Below are 26140 nucleotides of genomic sequence, written 5' to 3' on the forward strand. Positions count from 1 at the left end.
TCTTTTAGAAATTGTCTCGACCACGGTGTCTCTTCACAGCAAAGGAAAAGTAAAACTAAGACATCACTAAGTTATCACTAACTTTTAAATCTGAACGTATTTGTGCACTAAGTATCTGCTTCTTCTTCCACACTTTAATTCCTGTGAGGACAGTCACTACTTGATCCTCAGTGTCTGGCTAACACTGGCAATACTTCTTTGAAAAGCTGTATTGTTGGTTCTGTTTTGATTCAAAAAGTTTGGGTGTAGCCAGAAAGAAAAAAATTGATTCTATTTAAGCTGCTATATAACTTCTCATGATGACTTCACTATACAGCAGGGTTTGAAAACTAGATCACAGAATAAGTGCTTTTCTTCCTGTGTACTGTTTAAAGATAAAGGTTAGTTCTGTTGTTCATTTAAATGGATTATAAATCACTGGAGTCTGAATTAAGAGATTTGCTGCATTTGTAAAATCTTACTATAAATACCGCACATTACTCTTAGTTGCTATTATTCTAATCCAGTAAAACAGCTTTCCAACATATGAAAGAAAAAGCTTCCTACATTCAATATACTAAAGATAGAATGTTACCGTGCTATCACTTCATTACTCTAAAGAGATATAACTTACAAGGATAAAAAACTGAAGTGCTGGGGTGTGATTTTTTTTTTTTTCAATTCTGGCTGTGCTTTGGAATAACCAACCCTCAAGGTATGGCACAGCAGCCCTGTTACACAACACAACTGTGTATGTCCACATCACAACTGTGCGTGTCAAAGAACACTAGAGATTTTGTGATACAGTTACCAGCTGATGGAGATTTTGTAATACAGGGTTAACAGCTGAGATTTTGTAATTCAGTTACCAGCTGACAAAGATTTCATGTTTACTCTTCATGTCAAAAGATATTCTAAATAATCAATTTATACAAAGATTATGTCTAAAACTGTAAACTGTTTCCAACAAAACAATTCCTAGTGAGGAACATTACAATGTATGAGAGGATTATCAGCCTAAGTCTGGAAATCCATGATGACACCAAGCTTCAAGTTTTCCAGCTAAGTCACAAGAGAGTGCACTGAGTCAGTATTTCTACAAGTCTCTAGTGTCAGAAAAAAAAATGTATATAAACAGCCTGAAAAGGGCCTGATTTAATCTACTTGCACATATAAGTAAGACTGCATATGACAGTCAACAAACTGTTCACATGCAGGCCAGCACATACATGCACACTCAACATTTGAAAGCTATGGTTCTAGAACTTGAAATGCACGTCGTGTTCCAGGTGCCCCAGGTTAAACAATGAAGATACAAACCATGTCCATCACCACCACAGAAAGTTCTATGTATTCCTAGACTTATTCTACTGAGAAGACTTAAAATAAATTGTTCTATAGACATGCAGTATTAAGTTAGAATTTTTTTAGGAGTCCTTGAAGCTCAAAACACAGCCTGAATGTGCCTGATCTCATTTACTATTTTGAAAATGAAAATTATCTATGTATTCCTTAAAAGAAAAAAATGTATTTTTAATCTTCTAAGGCAGGCAAAGAAAAGTCTTATCAATCTCAAGTAAATACAATTCAAGAACTATGAGAAACCAGGGCTTTGGAACCCCTCTAGAAATTTAGTTTAAGATGCTTTAGAGACAGCCTAGCAAGAAACAGAAGAGTTCCAAGAAAAAGTAAACATACACACAATAAACTGGAGAGCTTTGTATGCAGGTCAGTGGTTAGGTGCTTGCCTAGCATTAATTATGAGAAGGCCATAGTCTGGATCCCGGGTAGTACCAAAAAGCAAGCCAAACAAACACAGATGAAACCATCAACATTTACAGAGGTATTTGTCCTCCTAGTCTACTACCTTCACCAACTACATACTTTACAAGCATAGACATGATAAATATTTAGTCTATTTTATTGACAAACACAGTAAGCTCAATTTTAAGAAACATAATAATGAACCCAAGTACCCATTTATAAAGGTAAAGAGCTAGAATTAGCACAAACTCCTTGCCCACGGTACCTCAGAAGTAAAATGAAAAGAAGCCTTGCGATTTAACATGTTCAGAATACTTCATTTACTTACTTACAAAGATTAGTACTTACAAAGATTAAATTTGCTTTCAAACACAAGAGCAACTAAAAAAGTTCTGGTCAAACACACAGGCAAACAAAACACATCAATCCCAAACACACAAGCGACCATAGTCTACGAGGAAATGGAGAAAACCACAAAAAGAAAACCAAATACTGAACATTCCTCTCTCACAGAAAAGACTTAAACACAAATCTTAAAAACAGAGAACAATCAAGGCTACGTACTACTGTCCAGCAGTTTCACGTGTGATGTGCCTGCTTGTGTGATTTTTAAATCACACAATCAATTGCATATGAAGAATAGGAAGAGAATCAATTTTAAAAAGAATGCCTGCAAACTATAACAAAGTCCTAATTCCCATAAGAAAAGCCCAGCGATCACACTACACTTCTAACTCTGGAAAACCACTTCAAGGACAATTCACTAAAGTTAGGCAAGTATGGATGGATCTCCTACCAGAACCAACGGCATTAAGAAACAGAATTTGGTCTACATACAATTCCTCTGAGGCAAAGATTAAAAGTACCAAGTTTTTATGTTTTATATTTGACTTCATCTGCGGCCAAAAGACACTAATAATTTTGAAACCCTAATACATGAAATTAGTTTCTAATAGCTCATGTACATTTCACAATTTTCCTAATTATTTTCTCACACAACAGAGAAACTTTCAACTAAAATTCACCACAAGCTTTCCATGTTTCAACATTTTAGGATGTCACAGAAGCTTACTATATGAGAATTTAAATATGTAATTTAATAAACAAACGTAATTAAAAGAAATCGTTACCAAATGTAGTCATCTTTCAACAACATTTCCAATTTGCTAAGGGCTAAGTCATTTGACCCATCCTTGAAACCACCTTATCTATCCTTCATAATGGAACAACAACTGTTTACTCTAAAAAAGTTAACTGTAAGTAAGCAGAAAAGGCTTCAACTTGTCACTTCCAGAAAACTATATTCTGCCACTAAAATAAAGGCTATACATTTCACAAAATTCAAACATGTTAAAATTTTCATAAATTATTAGCAAATTATTTTTCTTTTAAAAGAAAAAAGAAATAAAAATGGAATTAACTGAAATCTCATTACATGTAACATTATAATAAATGGCAATCTTCAGAGATTAAACACAATGTAAAAAATATAAATACAATCTGTGTGCTCTTACTTAATGCTGATACACTGGTGGATACGACAGAAAGTCTCAAATATGAAGAGACGGGCATTTTCAATGAAGTCCTCAAGACACGCTACCAGGAAGAAGTCATTCACAAGCACCTAGACACATAAAATACTGAAAAATTAATCATGCTGACAACTGTTTTTAAAAACTTGATTCACTTTGTCTACTTGTTTTATTCACTATCTAAAAAAAAATCCTACAGCATAGCAAGTTTTAGAATGTTGCTCACGTAAAAATCCTTAATTTAAACAAATAAAGAATGACAGAAAAAAAACAAACAAACCTCTCCAAGAAGTACCAATGTCTTCTTGTTTTACTGATGATTTGAGGTAACAGAGCAACTTCCCCGATACATTTTGTTTTGTACAACATGCTCTAGCTTCTTAAAAATAAAGAATGAACTAAGGGAATGAACTTTCTACAATAAGACAGTTAGGAAACATTGCAATGAATAGCTCCTATTTCAAAAACAATAATAATTAAAGGAGATATTTCAACAGGAATGTATATGTGTAATGTTCACACGGTTATAGTGACACAAACTATCAAGCAGGATTTTAGTTTTCTATTTTTGACTAATATTCAAAACCTAACACAATGTATATTTACACTTTTTTTCCTTAGAGAAACAAGATCTTAGCTAAATTGAGAATTCTGTTCCCTAATTTGATTTTAAGAGACAAAACTATCTGAGAATGGGGTTGCACACCTATAATCCCAGCACTCAGGAAACTAAGGTATAAAGATCACGAGCCTAAAGTCACCTTAAGGTAAATAGCAAACTATGTACTCACCCTCATCTAACCTCAGATATGCTGTGAATATGAACAATAAATAGACAGATGTGGCAAGGCTGGTGATGGCTCAGGGTAAAGCATACAGCATGCAAGCCCAACGCCAGAATTAAACCTCTGGAAGGCACGTAACAGGAAAACAACAAAAAATACTCCACAAAGTTGCCCTGACTTCCACATGTGTGTCCACATACATTAAAAAAACAGAAACTTTTTTAAAAAAATAAACAAAACCAAAAACACAGCATCAGAGCATGATGGCACAGGCCTTTAACACCAGCACTTGAAAGACAGGGCAGGTGGAAGTATCTCCATAAATCCACTGACTTTGGTTTACACATCATGTTCCAGACTTGCTCCGAAAGAACTTTATTTTCAACTAAACAATAGGAAAAATTAGGTATAAAATTCATAACTGTAATAAACTGCCTAGTTTATAGGAAATGCTAAATTTTATCTTTTGTAAAATTCTGCAAGTTACTCCATCTATAAATAAGGGGATCACAGTTGTGATATGCACTTACACATGAATCACATTAGAAAAACCTAGTATTAAGGAGAATCAGATGAATTCAGACAGTTGATGTTTTAGTTTCTCTAACCTAAAGGAGACAATATCAATTTGGTGACTTCATACTATCAATAGTATGCCATTTAGTTTACTTTTTCTTATTCAATTACTTCAATACTTTACCACATCTAGAAATTTAAGAATATAAATTGCTTTGTAAAAATTCATACTTACTGATTCACATTCTCTAAGCTTTTTCTGAGCCCCATCAAAATCAAAGTTAACATATAAGCATTCCACAAATTCTGTAATTGGGTCTTTATATGTGTAAGACTCCTATAAAATTAAACCAAATGACCAGTTAGATCTTGTTGAGCACTATTTAACATAGTGCCAATAAAATATCCAAGTTCACAGCTAATAATCCAATGTCATCTTCTCAAAGCACCCATTCTAACCCTTACATCAGATAACACAGGAAGTTTGTCACATGTCCAAATTAAAGTCTCTAAACTCTCACCTTAGAATTATTCCACAAATTTTCAATTCTAATATCTAGTCTCCTCTAGTCAATAAACAACGATGTACTTTTCCAGGTATGAAGATATACCCTAAAATAACAATCATTTCTTTGTATAAATGCATTCTTAGATTACATCAGATTTCTTCGGCTTTTTTGGTGTTTTGTTTTTATTTTCCTAAGAAGCTCCATATAAAACAAACAGCAGGGGCTTCTGCCCACATTAAGAACTGTTACTACAATATTCTACTTAAAAGGTCACCATCTGGAACAGGCAACAACTCCATAAACCATCAAACAAGCAGCTCCACCAAGCACTAATCACTCATACCATATTACCTGGGAATTTGCGAATGCAAGCTCAGGGCTTGCCTCTCTTCTAATTTCACGTAGACTTCCTTCTCACCTTACATATTTTCACCTAAGACCTCAGCATCTAGAGATTACACCTACTGTCTTACTGCTTTAAGTTTAGTTTTACCTGTTGAATAACTTTCACTAGATCTTTCAGCACCTGCCGGCGTTTCCGCACGTCCTTGTTGGTTATGACGGCAGTGGTCAAATAGCGGAGAATATGTGGACACATTGTCTGAATTGCATTAAGGTACCTAAGGTAAAAGACAACAGTTTTTTAATATTCCCACAATTTTTTATGTATATAGTTCTGTGTGAACTAAAGAAAACTTCTAACATTATTTAGCCTAAGACTGCAAGCATTTAAGAATTACATTTAAGTATTACAAGAGAATAATCACCTGGAAAATCAGCAGAATCCAATGACAAGAAACTCAATAGGTATATCATCACTATCACCAATTAAGAGTGAGCTAGAAAACTCATTCAGTAGTCTAGGAAGTCAACAGATGTTGGAAGGTCTTTAGATGCACTATTACTTTATTCTAAGACTTGAAAACAGCTATGACTTTTACTTTCCCATTAGAACAAAGGAATAAAAAAGTGTATGTGCAAAGTACTTCTCATAGTTAGAAAACTGGGCACTTATACAATGTACAAGTATAGTGAGGATATTATTGCAGTATTACATGGCCTAGATTGAATCAGTTGCAGTGGTAATAACAAAAAATAGGAATAAAAGTCAGATAAAAGATAAAGGTCAATGGGGCCTTAGCAATTATTTATCAAGTCATACTACTGTTTTGATAGTGGACAAGGATCTAACTCACTGGATTTCTCCTATCAATTTCCTTATATTGATACAATATGACCCCTTCCCCAGCAGGTACTATACTGAGTTCCGAATTATCAGTCTGTAAAAACCATTTCTCAAAGATGTATGTGTATGTGTGTATATGTATGTGTTCTAAACCACTAACTCAACTCCCATTAATACGCTGCCTCTGCAGAAATTGCACCCCCAATTATATACTTCTTAGAAGATGAAATCTCAGCCCTCTTTTAATTTTTAATATTTAAACTCCCAATCTCTCCTTGATTAGATGATAATCTCCTTTTAGATTTTAATCAGGTTTGAAACAGTTCGTTTTAGTAGGTATTTAAGGAACTTGCTTAACATTTATCCAAAATTTGCAAATTTATCATACTTGATGCTGAACTTGTATTTTTTTCCTTATTCTAAACTTTGTGTCACTGTGCGTTTTCATATTCCTAGTGAGTCACACCCTTGAGAATACACACCAGAAGCTGAAAAAACTTTTGTTAACAACTAGGGTTATGTAGGTATTTACATAAAGATAAGTCAAATTTCTAAAGTATTTTACTGACAACATTTAAAAAATAGTATTTAAGTTTATGTTTAAAAATACAAGTTATGAGACAAATAGATAATTTCTTCATTATCTACATAAGCTGGGTTCAAATTTAGAAGTACTTATAAAAACTGTTTGCAACTGAAGAACTGGGTATGACAGCACATACTGGTTGTTCTTGCACTTGGGAGCGGGATGCAGAAAATCAAGGATTCAAGTCACCCTTAGCTACCTACTAAACAAGTTCAGGTTTGGTTTCATGAGTCCATCTTGAGAAAAAAAATAATTAGTGAATAAATTTAAAATTTTATCATACATTTTTAAATGTTTATTGGTTAACACTGACCTATAGTAAGACTTTCAAATATTTAAGTCATTTTTGGTTTTCTACAATGCCAGGGCTCAAATTCAGGGACTCTCAAAAGCAATGCTAGGCTATAGCTCTACCACTAAGCTACATCCCCAGTTCTTATAATCAGTTTCTTAAATACATTTTTTTCTTGCAGATTCTCTTAACTAAATGCTATCATCAATTGACAAGCATATGGGAGCACTTTATTGCTTACATAATTTAGTTAAATGGTCTTGATACTATTTCTTAGTATGTGGCTACATTACAACATCACATCCAACGTAACTTGGTTGAATGAATTTAGAGGCATGGGACTTTTCTTTGCGCCTGCAGTGAGGGCTCCAACATTCTAGAACTGCAGAGTGACTTAAAAGTATCTGTTATAAATTCCTACAGCTAGGAAGGTCTGCTTCTTGTTTTAACTCTTGACAGAATGGAAAATGTACAACGCTGCAAGTTCTGATTCATACCATGCGGTCATCTAAATGACTTTACTGAAACATAAATTTTACATGAAAGCACCGTTTCACTTTGAAATTTCAGATTGAATATTAGACTGCAGAGTGAATCTTAGTATCATACAGCATGTGACAACAGTAGCCCAAGGACAGCCATAACTCAGAAAACATCTACTTCTCCTGACCAGGTCGCCCGAGACCTCACCTAAGCAACCAGTCTAGTGTCAAACAAGTTCATTTGTTCTGGTTGTGTGACTTTGCTGCTGAAATAAAAAAACCAACCGAATCCCTGCTTGTAAATGACTTTTCTTTGTTAAAAAAAAAAAAAAACAAAAAAACAACTAAACAGAAACTTTGTTGAAACATCATTTCCATTAGTCTCTGTGAGCAAATTCTGCTGTGACTTAATATTTTAAATTTCTTAATTTTCTTCCAGTTGCTCTTCAATCAGTTGAGGATATTCAGTGGTTATAGTCTGGTGATGAAGATATACACATTAGCATAGCCATATCACCAATTCAATTCAATTTTAAATCAATTTATTTCCACTGTGCCTTAAAAGCCCAACCTACTTATTTGCTGTAACATGAGTTATGTATGCATGTGATACACACACACACACACACATACACACACATACTTATATACAAACACATATCCTAATATCTGAAGGAGTACAATTTAAAGATTTGCTAGGTTTGGTGGTACACCTATGATTTGAAGAAAGATGATCAAATTTTAGGCAATACTGAGGTAAATAAAAAACCTCAGTAACACAGGGAGAACTTTTAAAAAGTAAGTAAAAAACAAAATTACTTCTGGCTAACAGAATGGTGTCATTCACAAAATTCACTGAGTAGTGTGCCCGTTTGTTATCGACCCAAGACAAACTGAAAGAAAGCTGAACACAGCGAGCCAATACAAAAAGGATTCTCCCATAATATAACCACCTACCTCTCCTTTTTTCCTTTCCAATAATTTAGCATAGGTCTTTATTCCTCACACTTGAATTTAAAGTCACTCCTCTGTATTAACAGGTGATTGGTTCCAAATGTCATTATATGTCCAAATCTATGGATATCAGATATTGCTTGCATACACTCCTGTATAACTTAATCACTAATTACTTGTAATATGTAATATATAGATTTCTATTTGTAGTTACTGCTGTTTTATTTATAGAATGACTGCAAGAACAAAAATATCTTTACACATTCAGGAAAGATGGAATTTTTCTCTCACGTGGTTACAAATGTGTGACCCACAGAAATGGAGACTGGCTGTGCACTAGACAACAGAGGACCCTGAGACAATGCAAACTGACTTAATCCTTTAGGGTAAGCCCTGAGTCTACATAACATCTATACTGTTAGTTCTGAGATCATTCTTTAAGAACAATTCTGAGGGACCTACAGTAACTAACAGCTAGATATGAAACTTTCCAATTAACACACACATGCATATCCACACCCACACACATCACACAATCACATAAAAATCATATATCAAAAGTAAAATTAAACAGTGATGTAACTTACTGTGGTTGGTAAAGGAAGAGATCAATAATATTATCACGGCCTTTTGGGTGGTTGAAAAAAACAAACAGAGACCAATGAATGAGCCATGTTCGCTGCTGCAGAGACTGGAGTGGAGAACTCACAGACTGAAGGATTAAGAAATGTATACAGAGGAAATATTAGTATATGAAAAACAGACAAGCAAATAAACACAGATTTCAGAAGTGTAACTACAGCGAGGCTCTATTCTAAGGCTATACTAACCATGCTTTATATTCAAGGCTTGACCCCACCCTAAGACGTTTTAAAACCAAGGACAGAAGCAAGCAGTCTTTATTTAGTGGGTTGGAGGGTGACATTAACTATGGGTGAAACTCATCTTCTGCAACAACTGTCTACAGTAGGAGGCACTGACAGGGCAGTATTTTCAGGGGCATGGTAGCTAAAGCAGTCAAACCAAGTGTGACCATTTTCAAGGCTAAGGGAACTTATCCACCAAGTGAGTATTCAGTCAAGGCAAAACCACAAACAAACAAAATTATCAAAACAAAATATGAATGTTTTTTATTTCTTTTTTCCCCTCTTAGAATGTGCAGTGTTACTCCATATCAGAAAACATAAGAAGTACAAAGAAATTTCAGGGAGTCAATCCAAAACACGTAACTTACATTATTGTCTATGGTCTCTTTTAATCGAGTAAGGTCTTCCATGGCTGCATCCCAATTCTGCATTAAGATTTCAGAGGCCAGTTTTCCCCAGAGTGAACTTAAAGCATTTCTATCTGTTGCTGGAACCTGTATGAATAATTAGTTATGGCCTCAATATTACACAGCAAGAACAAAGGTGCATTTTATACCCAATACATTCATCTAGCCTACCTAAAGACATATCCAAATTATATCTCTACCACAAACTCATTATTTTCAAGGCTTTATTGAATCACAATAGTAAACTACTTAAATAATTTATTTAAAAAACATGTTTTTAATATCAGGTTTTTATTGTGAAACAGAAGGCGATTTTAAAGCTAGCAAACAACAGCATCACTTTAGCATAATCTATTTCAGATAATACATATGCAATCAAATTCTGTATACCTACAACTACTTTGCAAATCTTGTTAGATTCAAAGGAAGCTAATGTCAATGAATTTAAGCTGTAAGAAACCAAAGCTCCTGAATCTCATTCGCAATAGTTAAGAGATAAAACAAATACTAAAAATACTTCAAAGAGACCACAGTAGCACATTGCTTATCTTAGCACTAGGAAAGGGGAGGAAGGAGTATCACAAGCTTGAGGACAGCCTAGACCACTTAACAGACCTTGACTCAAGAAAAGAAAAAATACAAAAATATGACAGGAAAGAAAATGTAAAGTACAGGCCTACTGGTTTATAAAAGAAGTTACTGATGAATTACACTCAAAATTGTAAATAACTACCAAACTAATGATAAAAATTGCTCAACAATATTCCCTTACAGCACACCAGTGGGAATACATAAAATGAATCTGAACTAATCATGTGTTAAAGTAGCAAAAGCAAGGGAGGGTATTTGAGAAGAAAGGATATATTCCTGCACTCCAAGATGAAATTCTGAATTCACTTTTCATCAAAGCATTTACACAACAGAATATACCTGTAATGTGTATTATAAATTAAAATGTAACTATACGGTATGATTAGAAAGCCAGTCAAGTGTTCAGCTCTGCCACTGCTATCATAGGCGGTATAGTCACCTGTGTTAGCTTCCACATGAGGATAACAGAGAACCCCTCTCAGCTGTTACACAGCTTCAACATGACAGAAGGTTTATTACCCAGCACATGCTAGGAACTCAGTAAATGTGAGGTTATTGAGGTGAATCATTTATAGCACTTTGACCTAAGTGTTATTATCATTTGTAGTAAATTTTCACAAATGTTCTGGATAACATTTAGCAAGCTCTCTGGGCAGTCAAATAATAGAAACAAATCTATAAATTAAATTTTGAAACATGAACAAGACGCCACCTGTTCCAATTTTGATCATGAAGTGTACCTACCATACGATCCATACGTAAATATGCAAAACTGCCTATAACCACAGTGCTGTGTTAGTCTAATACCAGGTACAGAGTGGTAGAGGGCATCCAACATTACTCTGCACATGCATGCATCAATCCTGAGTGCAAATACCCTACCCGACACACACAATTTCATCATCTAATATGCTATCAAATTTAATACACTTACTTTGTCTACCTAAAACTAAAAACAACTGACTCAGTATATATTTCAATTGGAGACACTGAAGTATAAGCCATGCCTGAGAATCAGTATAAACTAGACAACCTTTATAAACTGACAGCCAATAGGCATATCAGAGCCAAAACTGTGGTCAAGATGCTCAATTCACCATTACCCAAGGAGTCTAGGCATCATGGAAAGTGCTGTCAAATGGTCTGATATGCCATTGACAGTCAATACATCGTCATTCTAACTGGGAGGGGGGGAACCTCTTAAAATATAATAAGAAACGGTATTTTAAAATCCCTATTACTTCAATAGTTCCTTAATGGACACATTTTAAAGGTTAAACTAAGGGCTGCATAGTGAGGACAGATCTTTAATAAAAATTCAGTGCCACTTTTAAAACAAAAAACATTCAAACGTTTCTACCAACTCTTCTGATTTCATTTTAATTAGCACGCTTTTAGAGCAAAGTGCAAAGAAGTCTCCCATCCAAATGGACATTCCTCAACATATTCGAAAAGTCACCAAATCTTTAAAAAAAAAATAAATCTAGGGTCACACAGCTTTAATTTATAAACACTGACCTACAATAGGTCATTTGGAGAGTCAAATTCTAATCTCAGCCCATAGTTACAATGGCTCTTTCATAGCTTATGTTTCCTTAACCATAGATTTAAAAGAGAAACCAATCACCAGAAAAAAAAAAAAATCTAGAAATGAAAAAAACTAACACAAAAAAATAACTAAACTAAAACGTCATTTTCATCAAAATCAAAACCAAGATTTTCATTTTTGCTATTAAACTTTTAAACACCTAAGATTTTTAATGGCCGTATCTAAATCAAGAAAATATAATTAACATCTAATATTCCTTTCTTTGTAGTAAGCAACAATATGCCAAAAAAAAGAGCAAAAACCTAGCTCAAATCTTTTATGGTATAAAATGAGACAATTTTTAGTGAATATAAATTTTAAGAAATTTTATTACTTGAATTCCAATATAGGATGTTTTAGGAATAATGAAACAGCATAGAGTTGAATGTTTTTAAAGACAGAGTATTACATGTTATAAGTTTTCAAAGTAAATATTAAAACTCCCAGCTATAAAGTACACACCTATTTATTGTAGAAATTTCTTAAAACTAAAGTATGCTATATGTGGTAGGATAAAAGCTTTTTGTACAAGCGTAGGAAGGTTTGTAACCCCAAAAGGTTCACGTGCACTACCCTGGCTCAACTCCATGTGATTACAGTTGGCTCTTCATAGCAGCCTGCTTTCAGCGTGGATATACTAGAAGAGTTTCAATATCTGGATTCCCAGCAGTTACCTTAAGTTTCCATGTCTTAGGAAAATGGCACGTTCACTCCCTGACCAGCAACAATAAATTTACTGTGCTGGAACTCTAACACGACACTAAATCTTCATTCTCAAACTTCACTCCCAGCAGTAACAAACGATATGAATAACCGGCTCTTTTCATGTACCTGTAATCATACCAGGCTTCTGGCTTTACAATCCTAGCCTAAGCTGTTTATATTCTCAAAGTAATCAACTTTTGCTCTCCTAAATCTCTGGTAACATTCAAGGTAAAAGTGATGGAATTTTTTGATAAGTCACTCCAAGTTTAACATCAATGATTAGCTTCAGTGCATTGGCAAGCAAATTACAGCTTACCCGTAAATGAAGAGCTCATTGCAAATGAGGGAAAGAGAAAAATAATGTTTTAGGTCTAGCTTAGAAATAAACAGAAAACATTTGTTTCCTTGAAGGAAGGATGGTGGGTAGTGTTAAAAACTAGAGTTTCCTATGCAATTTTAGTGTAGGAAAATCTGAATGAGTAACATTGATCTGCCCCTTGAACTACCCCAAAAAGGAAACCTGAGTTTCATTGAACTCAAGACATCAAAGACATGGTCTAAGTGTTTTTCTTGTGACATATAAAGCTAAAGGAAAAAAAAAAAAAACAACAGAAAATAAATCTAAGATTGGAAGACAAAAGGTCCTTGTCTTAATCAGATTTTAACTTCTAGGATAAACTAGACAAACCACTAGCTTCGGTCACTTGCTCATTAATCCACAGTGAGTAATAAATTATAACTTCTCAGATAAAAGGCTGGATAAGAGCATTTTGATTACTTTAGAAAGTTCCTATTACTGCAATTATCTGAAAAGAAGACAGAATGAGAAAACTTGTTAAGTCGAAGGCCTTAATTTTAATCAGGTTTCATGTAACTTTTTCTCCCCTCTGTAAAAGCACTAAATCTAGGCAGTGGTGACCCAACAGCCTCACTCTAACACCATAGCAACACTGCTGGAGCGGCTCCATCCCTCACTTCCCCTCACTTTCTATTAGTGAGAATATGGGTAAATAGAAATTAGGTCAGTATTAAAACATAACACCTTAAAACATACAGGCTTACAGTTGTTCAGAAAAAGAAACAGATTAGGTGGGTAACATGCTCTAAACTATAATTCTGCTTACAGTACCACAAAAATCCATTATAAGACAGAATTCTGCTAATACTAAAATTCATACAAATTATAAGCTAATAATTTCCTATTTTTGGATGTCAAGGTCAAATTAAAGTCCTTCAAAATTTGTTTTAAAGATGTATTTAAAAGCATTTTTGTGCATGGATGCAGGTGGCTATAGCATAAGCGTGGAGGTCAGAAGACAACTTCATAGAGTTGGTTCTCTCTGCACCCTGATGTGATTTCTGGGGATCAAACTCTGGTTGCCAGGTCTGTACTGCAGAGTGTGTGACTCTGCTCCATCTCACAGCTCTCTCTATAAGCTGTGAGGAACCTAACAAGGTGTTCTATTTGGCTTTTGATGCAAAGCCAAACCCCCTGTTTTTTTTTTTAACCTAAATTACCTTTCTCCTTTGCCAATGACTGTTGTAAATTTAATAGACAGACTCAGACCAAAGTTCTGGAAGTAGAGGGGAAAAGGAAAACAAATAAACAACAGGTACTTACCAAAACTCTAAAGAAGTAAAGATATTCTGCTGCTCCAGAGTAATTTCCACACTCATACTGGAATTTTGCATATCTGTAGAGTGTATCTAAGTACTCTTGCCTAAACTGGAGGGAGAAAAACTTTCTATAGTTAAATTACTAATTCCGTTCATTTAACTCTTTTAGATGAGCGAATGAGTCAATTCTTTTAAAGTCTCCCTACAATTACCACCAATAATAACATAACCAGAAAACACTTGATTGTATATATGTATATATGCCTGTGTATGTGTACACACACACATGGATTTGTCAATTTAATGCTTAGTTTTGATCTCAAGAGTTCTGAACTGTGCTGATAGCAATTTAACTGCAAAATAAACTTGGACTATAACTCAAGTCTGCTGTAAGTCTACTAGCTGACTAATCTAGTCAACTGCGGCAAACATGTGCACTGCCAAGGATTTGTGGTCTTACACAAAGAACATAGACAATAAACTTCTCTTCTCTGAAAATTAGCCTCAAAATTACATCAACTTTGAGAATTAATATGTAAATAAAATAAAACTGAGGAAATCTAAAAGAACTGAAGACTTCCAACACCAAACTACTAAATATTCTGCAGCAAATCACAGAGAGTACTATGTGGTGGTCAGCAAGCCATTTACATAATTATTAAATAGGAGCTAAGACTTGAAAGTTAAGTTTAATTATATACAATGTGAAATTCTCTTTGCTAACAAAAGAGAAATCAAAGATGTCTACAAAAAAATAAATAACATTTACTTATAAATTTGTAAATTAATGAAGGCTATGAAAATGTCAAGAGCTACTGCATTCCCTAAGGTAGCCAAAATGTTCTCTACTGTAAAAAGAAAATTTTTAACTCTAGTTCTGCCTTTACTTATTTGTAAGTAAATGCCACACAGGAAAAAAAAATCCTGAGTTTGACACATGCATATAATCCTAGAGTCAGAAAACATGTAGGAGATCATCACAAATGTGGAGACAGCTTGGCCCACACAGCAATATCCTGTTCTCAAAAATCTAAGCGTCCTGGGTGCTCAGGAAGAGGGAGAAACAAGGAGGAGAGATGGCCCCGCCCCCTCTAGGCTTTAGTTTTCTGCTGGTGCTAACATCAGTTACTATTATATGATTCACCAAAAGACAAGCACTGTGAGGATTTATTATCAAAAGAGGATTATAAACTATCACTGTTGAGGTGAAAAAAAACTACATTTAAAACTATACCAGTTGTATTTAGTTAAGTTAATCTAAGAATTATATTCTTATACCAAACTATTTGTGCACAGCATTAGTCTCTAATGAACTTTTCAGAACATAACCATTTTTTAGTATTAAAAAAAAAACTTACCCCATGCTTGTCTGCCAGGTAGTCAAACAACATCCGGCCATCCCTTAATGTTGGAAAAGTGAGCGTTATTATGCTTTAGTCACTGCAGAACACAAAGCGTGCAGCCTGTCTTCTAAGTTAGCATCCTAAGTCACCTTAAGTCTCTTAATACTTAAGCAGAAATATCACTTTTAGAATAAAACAAATAGCACAAGTCAAATTTTGATATAAGGATTTTTAAAACTTGAAATTTTCTTTCAGATTTCCTAAGCTCTGAAGACCAAACTTAGAAGATGCCTATGTCATGTTTACAAACTCCATGCAATTACAAACCATATCAAGCTACCAAATAGCCCAACTTAACTTTCTTAAATTAGTTTTACATTAACTCTAGATTCTGACACACCAGTAAAAGCATAACAAGAACACCGAGGGAGAAAAACTAAAATGCCAAGATGCGTATCTTCACCTTCTCACAAAGGAAAGGGTTTTCTCAGGCGTCTTCCTTCATGTGGGCATGTGCAGTGTGGCTTGCAGCATGCTTTGGGAGCATAACTTCACTTAGAATTTAACTGGAAGGGGCCCAGAACTAATTTAACAATTACTGAATACAACACTCAATATGAAATGGGCACAAAATTCAAACTTTCACTGTCCTCTGTCTGTTTCTCAGAATGTGTATGAAATATAAATATCTATGTTCAAATATAGTTCAAATACTCTGTGCAAAATGTAAGGAGCTTGGTAAAAAAAATCACTCATGTGAAAATAAGTAGTTTTTAACTCTAATTTAGATTATGACTTTGTAATACTTTATCACTTCACTTAGTTTCAACTTCGTTTTTTCTAGTGATGTCATTAAACATTCTCAAACAAAGCAGCCTGTGGAGGAAAGGGTTCACGTGACTTACACTTCCCAATCAGAGGCCATCACTGAGGGGAGTCAGGGCACGGATTCAAGGTAAGAGCCTGGAGGCTCAGGGTGATGCAAAGGCCCTTCAAAAATGCCACTTACTGGCTTGCTCCCCAGTGCCTTACTCAGTTTGCTTTCTTACACAACTCAGGACAACCTGCCCGGGGCTGACACTGCCCCTTTCTCTCCCACTGAGCTGAGCCCTCCCACAGAATCACTAACCAAGAAAATGCCTCACAAACTTGTCTACAGGTCAATCTGATGGAAGCAATCCCTGACGTTCCCCTTTCCCAGACTGGTCTAGCTTGTGTCAAGTAGACAAAACAGTCAGCACAGCACAGTTCCCTTACGAAAGGCACTGCTGTACCCTGTGGTAAACACACCATATGTCCCTTTTACTCGTCCCCTAATCTCATCATCTCCAATCTTTTAAGATTTATCTCTATTATGTTTAACTAGTGTATGTGTACCTGTGTGGGTACTCTGCACATAGCCACAGACACAGGGCCCCTAGAGGTGGACTTACGGGCAGTTGAGTCACCTGAATTGGGCTGGAAACCAAACTCCAGCCCTCTGCAGCAGTAAATGGTCTTTACCGCTGAGGCATCTCTCCAGTCCCCACTTCCACTCTTTTAGTGCCTACCATGTCCTAACATGTCTGTTTACTTTTACATCTTGATTACTTCAAGTTTCACTTCCTAGATACTGATATGAAGTCTGAAAGGCTACAACTACTCTTTGTACTACCATAAGTATGTAAGTAAACAAATAGTCTAGTGGAGATATATGCACATTCACACAGAAAGGTGGTGCTTTCTCCTTTGAACATAACTTTTTATCTGTGTATCTGTATTCCTGCACATGCATATAGCATAATATGGCACATATTTTAGCTATAGTTTTATGGCTGTGAAGAGACACCAAGACCATGCAGTACTTATAAACATTTAATTGGGCCTAGCTTACAGTTTCAGAGATTTAGTCCACTATCATCATGGTAGGAAACATGGCAGACACAGTGCTAGAGAAGGAGCCAAGAGTTCTACATTCTGACCCACAGGCAAAGGTGAATGCCATAGGAGGCCTAGCTTGAGCATCTAAGACCTCGCAGCCAGTCCACAGTGACACATTTCCTTCAACAAGGCCACACCTAATAGTGCCACCCTCTATGAGCCAAACATTCAAACACAGTGGGGGCCACTCCTATTCAAAACACCAGAGCATGTAGGTACAGAGCCTATTACAACACAGAAGAATAAGGGGGTCGGGCCTGCAGCTTTTCTAATGATATCAGATAATGCTTTTCCAAATCATAATGTCTTAAAATTTTGGTTTGAACATATATTCTAGAAACTAACAGCATAATAAGATAACTAACAATTCTGAAGTAAATGCATCCATAGGGTACCTAAGACATACTACAACAGTGACATTCTGTTTTAGTACACTTCACTTTTAAATATTTCTAGTAACTCCAAAGGCTCCAATGTGTTAAGTAAGGTTAAGGCAACATACCTTATTTTGAAACCAAACAAGAAAGTCTGTTTCTAGCAAAAAGAAATTACATATAAAATAATCTTAGCTGGGATGAGTACAGACATCTAAATGGTACAAGAGACTGTAAGTGGTAAGCTCAGGTTTCTCCTGCAGAAAGCAACCCAGGCATTCTAGGCATCCACTGGAAACAATGTTTGTACGTAATACTTTTGAGCTGGCTGACTTTTAGAAGAGTAAGGAGAAAAGCAACCTGTGTACAAAATGTTTAGTTCTTCATACTGACCTCTACACTTCCTCTCAAATTTCAACATTCAAAATCTCCAGATACTGCCAAATGTCTTCTTAGAAGGGGCAGAGGGTATGGTGCTGTCATCACACGTATGAATTTTAAAGCTTCTTTAAAAAAATTAGTACTGGGACTGGAGAGGTGGCTCAACAGCTAAGAACACCCAGTTGGTAGTTCACAACTACTTATAAGTCTAGTATCAAGGGATCTGGCCCGGCTTCTGAGCTCCAAGTGCAATAGACTTGTATGCACGCACAAAAACAAAACAGTCAGACACATACAAAGGTAAATATTAACATTCACTGTCAGGGAATCCCACTCCTCAAAAGATAGAGGTGAGAACAAACAATACTACAGGATATGAGTTTAACAGTTACATGAGTCCAGCAAAGAGAACTAGACCTCACATTGGCAGGTTACCTGGTTGACTGCATCTGCCTTGTAGTTTCTGGATCTTCAAACATCTTCACAATTGGTTCTGTTTCTGCCTGGAGCTGTTTCAGCTGCGCTACAACTGTGGTTCTTTTTTCTCTCAAAGCTAATGAAAAACACGAGCATTAGAAAGTTAAACCACACAATTCCGTGAGACTGTCTAGAGAAGATTCCATTAATTCAAAGTATACACATTTATTTAGTCCTCATACTTTCAATTCACATGCCAGGAACCACCAACTCAACAACTTCCTCAAACTCACAATTTCCTTTTGCTGGAGCCACAAAGGCACATAAAAGAAAAGGGACTCATCCACCTACTGTGGAGAGAAAAACGACACATACTATAAAGACCAGGGGTGGGTGGTGCTGAAAGTAGGCAGGAAATGTCACTTGTGATCTGGCTTTCTAAGATTTATTTCAAGTATCCTATTTGTTTCCATTCAATTACTGACTAACTACTACCCTAGAATTTTTGAACAATTACTACTCTAAGGGGTTTATATATTATTACTAGGTAGACTGTAATTTTAATCTAGTCAAGGATCTTTTTTATTATAAACTGTAATTTCACAAACCAAATTCCATAGATCCTTTTTACTATACTACCACCAAAATAAGATAAAACCCAAATAAAATAATCTATTTGCAAAATATCTCAGATTAATAGTCAGTGACTAATAGTCATTGTCCTTGGGTGGTATGCACTTATACATGTAGCTACTTAGGAAGCTGAGATAAAAGCAAACAACAGTGGGACTGGAGACAGCTGAGCAGTTCAAAGCGCTTGTTACTCTTGTACAGGAGCTTACTTTAATTCCCAGCACCCCCACAGCAACTCACAGGCATCTCTAAGTTCAGTTGCAGGGGATGTAAAGCCCTCTTCTGACCTTCTAGGGCACTAGGCACACACAAGGTGTACAAACATACAGGGGGGCCAACATTCATACACATAATAAAAAAACATACAAAAATACAGAGAAAAACCTTTACTTCCATCACAAACTAACGTTAAATAGTTGCTGCCTACAAATTCCAAAAGGCTGTATTGACTTTAACAATGTCTGTATTATATAGCACTCTTATCCTAAAGCGGTGCTTCCTTCGCCACATATGGATTCCAAATTTTATTTTAAATATAGTTATTTTCTGTGTGCGTGATGGGGATTATCCGTGTGAGCAGACAGGGTTGGTTCTCTCTTCTACTGTGGGTTCCAGGAAGTCAAATTCAGGTCATAAGGCATTTGCAGCAAACGCTTTACTCTATGAGGCACCCCTGGTACAACATAGGTGCCTTTTTTCTTCCCTACACATTTCTCTATAAACCTGTGCTTAAGACATATGTTCATAATCAAAAACAACAACAACAAAAAACCTTTCGAGATCATGTCCAAATTGGGGGGGGGGGGCGGGGTTCGTGGCAGAATCTGTTATCAAAATCTGAAAAACAGCAATTTAAACAAAGAACACTCCGCTGTAGCCAGAACTTGTTTCATGCACTGGGGAAGATGGGGGTGGGGGTGAGAGCTATACTATTTTTTAAGGCATGGTATTACATAACTGTGGCAGGTTTAAAACTTGCTATGTAGATCAGGCTATCTTCAAAATCACCTGCCTACGCCTCTAGGGCATTGGGATAAGAGGTGTGTACCACCACGTCCAGTCCAGCCCATAATACTTCAGGGAACATTTTTCTGTTTTTCTCCTTGTCAAGAATTATCTACTGTACTGAACCAGTTTGGAAATCACTCTCATAATAGTTCCCCAACTTTACTGCAGGGCCTCAGCAGTTTCTAATCAAACACTTTCTGTGTGTAAATCTGTGATTCTTTCTTTTTTTTCTTTTCTTTTTTTTTTTTTTGGTTTTTCGAGACAGGGTTTCTCTGTGTAGTCCTGGCTGTCCTGGAACTCACTCTGTAGACCAGGCTGGCCTCGAACTCAGAAATCCGCCTGCCTCTGCCTCCCAAGTGCTGGGATTAAAGGCGTGCGCCACCACCACCCACCACCACCGCCTGGCTAAATCTGTGTTTCTAAAGAATTCTCCCAATGGAACTGGCGGTGCTAGTCTTAGAGATCACATCTTGAGAAGGCTCAATGAGACCAAAAACACTACAGCAGCATCAGAAGATCACAAGCTGACAGCCTATAGAATACAACTTTGATAGAGTTTAATGCAACTTTTACACCGAGTACAACTTTAACATAGAGTACAACTTTGATGGCACACACTATGATCTGAAGGTATGTTTAAAGTAGATTCACATCTTTCACTAGGAGAAAACACCCCTTAGCATCCTTGTAACCTTCCTATGCCTTTTCTCCCAAGGATTTTAAGAACACAATCATTAAACCTTTTGGCTACCGTATCATAAAACATACATTTTCAGCTATTGTCAAGCTTCAGTTCTAACAATAAAACTTACCATGAGGGATATCATCAGAATAAAGGTTTTTGTAAACATCCATAGCAAAGTCCACCATATTGGTATCACTAAGAAGATCCAATTTTCCTTGTAACAATTCTTTTTCATTATAAATCTGCAAGAAAAAAAAACCTACTTTTTAACGAGTATATTTAAGTTCTTCAGTTTATTAAGAAAAACATACTTCATGAAACTATTTTGAAAATGTGTGTGTCTGTGTATGGGTTGGTGAGTTGGTTCAGCAGGTACAGAACTTGCTGAGCAAATGAGTCAGGAGAGCAGTTCTCAATCGCTGAATATCACACAAAGATGTAGAGAAATGACTTCTCAACGTTATCCCCTGTTCTCTGTCCTCCACACCTTGCTGTGGTAGCCAGTGCACCTTAGAGCTCCACCCTCCTCCACAGAAAATTTTTACTTAAAAAAGCATCATAGGGCTATTATACAGGTCAATAATAAAACACTCACTTAGAGTATATATAGTCACAGATTCACCAAGTACAGACACACTCAGAGAGACAGACATACACACACTAAACATTTTGTAAAAAGAAAAGCAACCAATATAGGAAGCACCCAATTGACACAAACTATCCTGTCTACCTAAAGATCTGAAAATCAATGTCATCTCCATTTACTTTTGATCTCAATTATTATTTTATCAAGCAATCTCTTATTCATTTTATTATGCAGTATACAAGAGTACAAAAGTATCCACAGCTTTTCCACTGCAAAACAAACGTCCCTGCTTCTCCACACCCAGAAGCTAGGAATAGGCTCTTAAATATTTGACCTTCTTACTATCCTTTGCAGCCTCCTGATGGCTACCCACCACTCCTTGATGTGGCCACTCCTTTACCTTTACGTATTCCTCTTTTAAGAGTTACAACCATTTGAATGCGACTCTTAAATGTACCATCTGTACCTCTAAAGTTAAACTAGCACCAATTGTGTAAGTCAACAAACTCATGACAAGGTTTTGCTTTGTAAAGGGTTCTGAAAACACGTAACTCACAAGGAATAAATTATAATACAGACTCACACAAACATGAAGGCTACTGAGACTATGTAAGGAATCTGAGAGATACTTAGCCAAATGAGACTCATTTTCAGTTTAATCTTGCAAAGGAAAGAAACATCTAGAAAGTATCCACAACTATATAACACAGAATCAAAAGTGAATGTTCCAAACTATATACAAAACTTCAACAAACAGGCACAAAGGACAACTAATCCAACTGAAATAGCTAAAACATCTTAATAGTCACTAGCAAAACAAGATAATCAAATGAACAAGACATAAGATCTCAACTTCAATAATCAAAAGGAAGTGCATATAAAAACTATGATTTAAAAAAAAAAAACAACCTGAAAGTATCAGTCTTAATGTGAATGCAGACTAAATAGTATTCAAATCCTACTGGCAAGAATACAATCACTTAAGAAACAATGTTTTTATCTCCTGAAGTCACACATGCTTTCAACTCACCAACTTTGTAAAATATCAATAACAAGTATATCTATTTAAAGTATGTTCCTAAAAATGTTTACAGTACACAGTCCATTAATACTAGAATGGATGAACAAACTGGTACAATACAACAAATTAACCATCAGCACTGAAAATTCGTAACTGCCATCATATAGTGGGTGACTTTCACAGAGCAATGCTGAAGGAAAGATGACAGAGGAATTAGTTCATGAAGCCAGGGTGCTGGTATAAACTTATAATACCAGCACTCAGGAGGACCTCTGGAGTTGGGAGTTCTAGACCAGCTAGGGCTACACAGGGAGACTGTTTCTAAAAACAGAGCTTGGAATATAGATCACAAGGGCAGACAGCCTGCCTATCACATCAAGGGATTGGGGTCCAATCTCTAGCATTAAATAAGCATACATTCCTGTTTGAGAATTTCAATTATATGAAAATGAAGAAAATAAAAAGTTGGGCATGGTGATATCCTTTTGTAATTTAGCCCCTGGGAAAAATGGTAGTCAGGTAAGGAGTTCAAAGCCCTCCTAGGTTGCCCAGCAAGCAAGGTCTTATCTCAGAAAGAACTCACCACCCCCCACCCCAAGTCAAGCAAATCTATCACATGAACAGAGCTTATACTGAGAGGTAGAATGACTGAGAAGCTGGCTAAAATTCAGAAAGAGAAAAACAAACAACAACAACAACAAACCAAACTGTCTGAAGTGCAGAGGAATTAAGACAGGGCAAGGATCCTAACCTGTGTCCAAATTCAAACCCCAGTGTTCTAATCTTGGCACCCACCATCCAACATGACACTTCACATAATAAACTGTGACATGCAAATACATAATTCATTTAACTATTCAATGATTATCAAAAGCCTTTATGCAGAACTATTTCAAGGCTGAGACCATGTGGAGAACCTGAATTAGAAATCAGTTCTCTCCTGGAACTTATATCCTCCAATATATTACAAATGTGTAAGTACTGGCAAACATCACCATCCCTGCCTCTGTCAGGACTCAATCCCCCTTCTCAAAGTCCTTTGTTTCCACTAAAAGTAACACTAAAAGTAAGTAAATTCTTGAATTTTAACAGTACTTAGTCAATACTTGTCTGATATGCACCACTTTTACCTTACAGACACATCATGCTAAAAAAAATTAATTTTTCATTGGTGAGATGTCAGAGTTTTAGCTTGGATTTTTCACAATTTTATATCTCAATATTTAGGAACTGTCTTCCGCTTGAAGTATTAAAGCCACCATAATAACATCCTCTTAGATGTTTCCACTGAGTCTGAATTATAGCCTTGCCTACGAATAAACAATCTATACTTCACATTTCTCCGTTTGCCTTAAAAACATGAATGTATTTTTTAAAGAACCACAAAAATATGAAGTTCAGGAAGATTCAAAACATCTCTGGTACACTCAAAAGGTAAGGGATGGATATATATATAGACAGAACTTCTACTAATCTCTAGTGTACAGACTACAAAATTCAATGCAAAAAGAATATATCCATCAAGCTCAAGTCTCACCTGTCAAGACATTCTTCAGCATTTATTGAATATTAATTTTGCTGTTCCCTAGTGACAATATGCATGCTTAGAAAGCTTCCTATAAATATAAAGGTTATACCTGTTATATAAGCCATAGCTATCTGGAAGCTTATATATATCATCAAAAGAATTTTACTAGACTTTAAAAAAAAAAACTGCCAGTGAACACAAAAATATCTGAATCTACAGTTCCCTATGTTATAATCTGTGTCCAGAAAACAGAATTCATTAACTCTTCTAGACAAAATCCTAGCCTTACATTTTACTTTCTGTAATAGTAAAATGCATCAATTTATCCATAAAGTCAATATATAACTAGGCCTAATACTTCTAATCCTTCTTTTCAGTACCCCCCAAAGTCCTTTGGGGCTGAAATATTATGAAGTCCCAAAACTACATACTTAGTGAGGATATCTCATAGAACAGTAACGACGAAATCATACTACATTAAGTCTGAACATCAACACTAGAAAACAAAGTTTACATTGCAGGTCGTGGGACTGTGGGTTATTCTTGGTCTTCACCCTCATCTGACAAGGTAACGCTACATTTCTACGAAGTAAATATCTACCAAAGACCAGGAAATTCACAGCAAAGCATCCACAACTTCATGGAAATTAAAGTGCCAGATATTACTTTTTAAGTGTAAGAGAATCTTGTCATTGGATTCTAAACACAACCCAAATCCAAGGCCATACACTCCGATTCTAAGAAGAAAACTGAAACTTCCAACAGCCTCCGTGGCGAGCCCAAAGCTCAGCGCTCCTCCTGCACAGCCACCGCAGCTTCCGGCGAGTACGGACATGGTCGCCCGCGGGATCCTGCACCTCAGGCCAGCAAGCAAAGACCTTGGCGTCGCCAGAAGCCCGCGCTGTCACCTCACCGCTCCAGAGGCACAGGCGAATCCCACCGCCCCGAGGACCCCAACAGCGCTACAGTTACAGTACGCGGGAAGCTGCCGTCCCAGGGCCCAGCCGGTGTCAGGGCGACCCAAGCCGGCTTCCGGCTCGCACGTGTGTAGGCTCTGCCGCCACCTCCCCGCCTCTCCTGGCGCCTCTCTTGTCCCTACGCCGTCCTCCTCCTCAAAGCGCCCTCACCTCTTTCACAGAGAGAAACTCAAGAAGCGGAAAGACCAGATGCCGATCCAGAAAGTGCGCGATGCGAGTAGTCAAGTCGTACTCCGCCATCTTGCCGGGGGAAAGGAGCGCTTGTTCGCAAAAACTTTATTGACAGCGCCGAGAGGCGGACAGACCCCGCACTGCGCATGTGCAGTCGTGGTCCCGCCCCAGCCCGCTGGTGACAATGGCCGCGGCTGCGCGTTGTGGGCTCTCCCTCCTTCCCTCTCCACGCCTTCTGGGTGGGGCTCAAGCTTTCCACATAATCTCTCCTGTTTGCAAGTTCTGTCTTTTACCAATAAAGAAGTGCTAGTTTCAGGGAGAAAGGAAACCAAGAGTTTAGTTTTACACCTAAGTATGATGCTTAGCCTGCTTGCCGTCTAAGTGGAAAGAGTGATTATTAGGCCATGGTACATATTATGAAACTACAACTAGGTCTCAAAGATCAGGACTAGAGCTATCCATTAACTCTGGCTAACTTACTTATGGAATTGAAAACCACGAAACTACATAAAATTAAATTGAACTAGTGTTCGAAACAGAGGTGAGGGAGGTTAAATCTAGGTACTTCACCTTACACAAATAGGGGCGAGTAAGATCAAGCGTAGAAACTAGAGCACCGAAATATATGTGATGGCTATTTGTGCTTGATTGCATTTGGAATTAACTAAATCACAAGCAGTTGGGGACATCTGTGAGAGATTTTTCTTAAGTTATTTAAGATAAGACCTATCTTAAAT

The 26140-nt window shown here is 36.5% G+C and overlaps 1 protein-coding gene across 1 annotated transcript in view; it reads right to left on the reverse strand.

The window, feature by feature from the left end:
• Eif3e (eukaryotic translation initiation factor 3 subunit E) overlaps nt 1-25516 on the reverse strand; it is a 33172-nt gene extending 7656 nt beyond the window's left edge. Inside the window, exons 1-10 of the mRNA XM_028766992.1 lie at nt 25383-25516; nt 21248-21362; nt 18813-18930; nt 15718-15760; nt 14364-14468; nt 9820-9945; nt 9173-9297; nt 5579-5705; nt 4812-4913; nt 3258-3367 (exon numbers count right to left, since the gene is read on the reverse strand). Of these exons, the coding sequence (XP_028622825.1) occupies nt 3258-3367; nt 4812-4913; nt 5579-5705; nt 9173-9297; nt 9820-9945; nt 14364-14468; nt 15718-15760; nt 18813-18930; nt 21248-21362; nt 25383-25472 (1061 nt within the window). The 5' untranslated portion in view covers nt 25473-25516. The remainder of the gene's footprint in view (nt 1-3257; nt 3368-4811; nt 4914-5578; nt 5706-9172; nt 9298-9819; nt 9946-14363; nt 14469-15717; nt 15761-18812; nt 18931-21247; nt 21363-25382) is intronic.
• Between the last annotated feature and the right edge of the window lie 624 nt (nt 25517-26140).

This window comes from Grammomys surdaster, unplaced genomic scaffold (genome assembly GCF_004785775.1).
Source record: "Grammomys surdaster isolate TR1022 unplaced genomic scaffold, NIH_TR_1.0 63, whole genome shotgun sequence".
Classification (NCBI taxonomy): Eukaryota; Metazoa; Chordata; class Mammalia; order Rodentia; family Muridae; genus Grammomys; species Grammomys surdaster.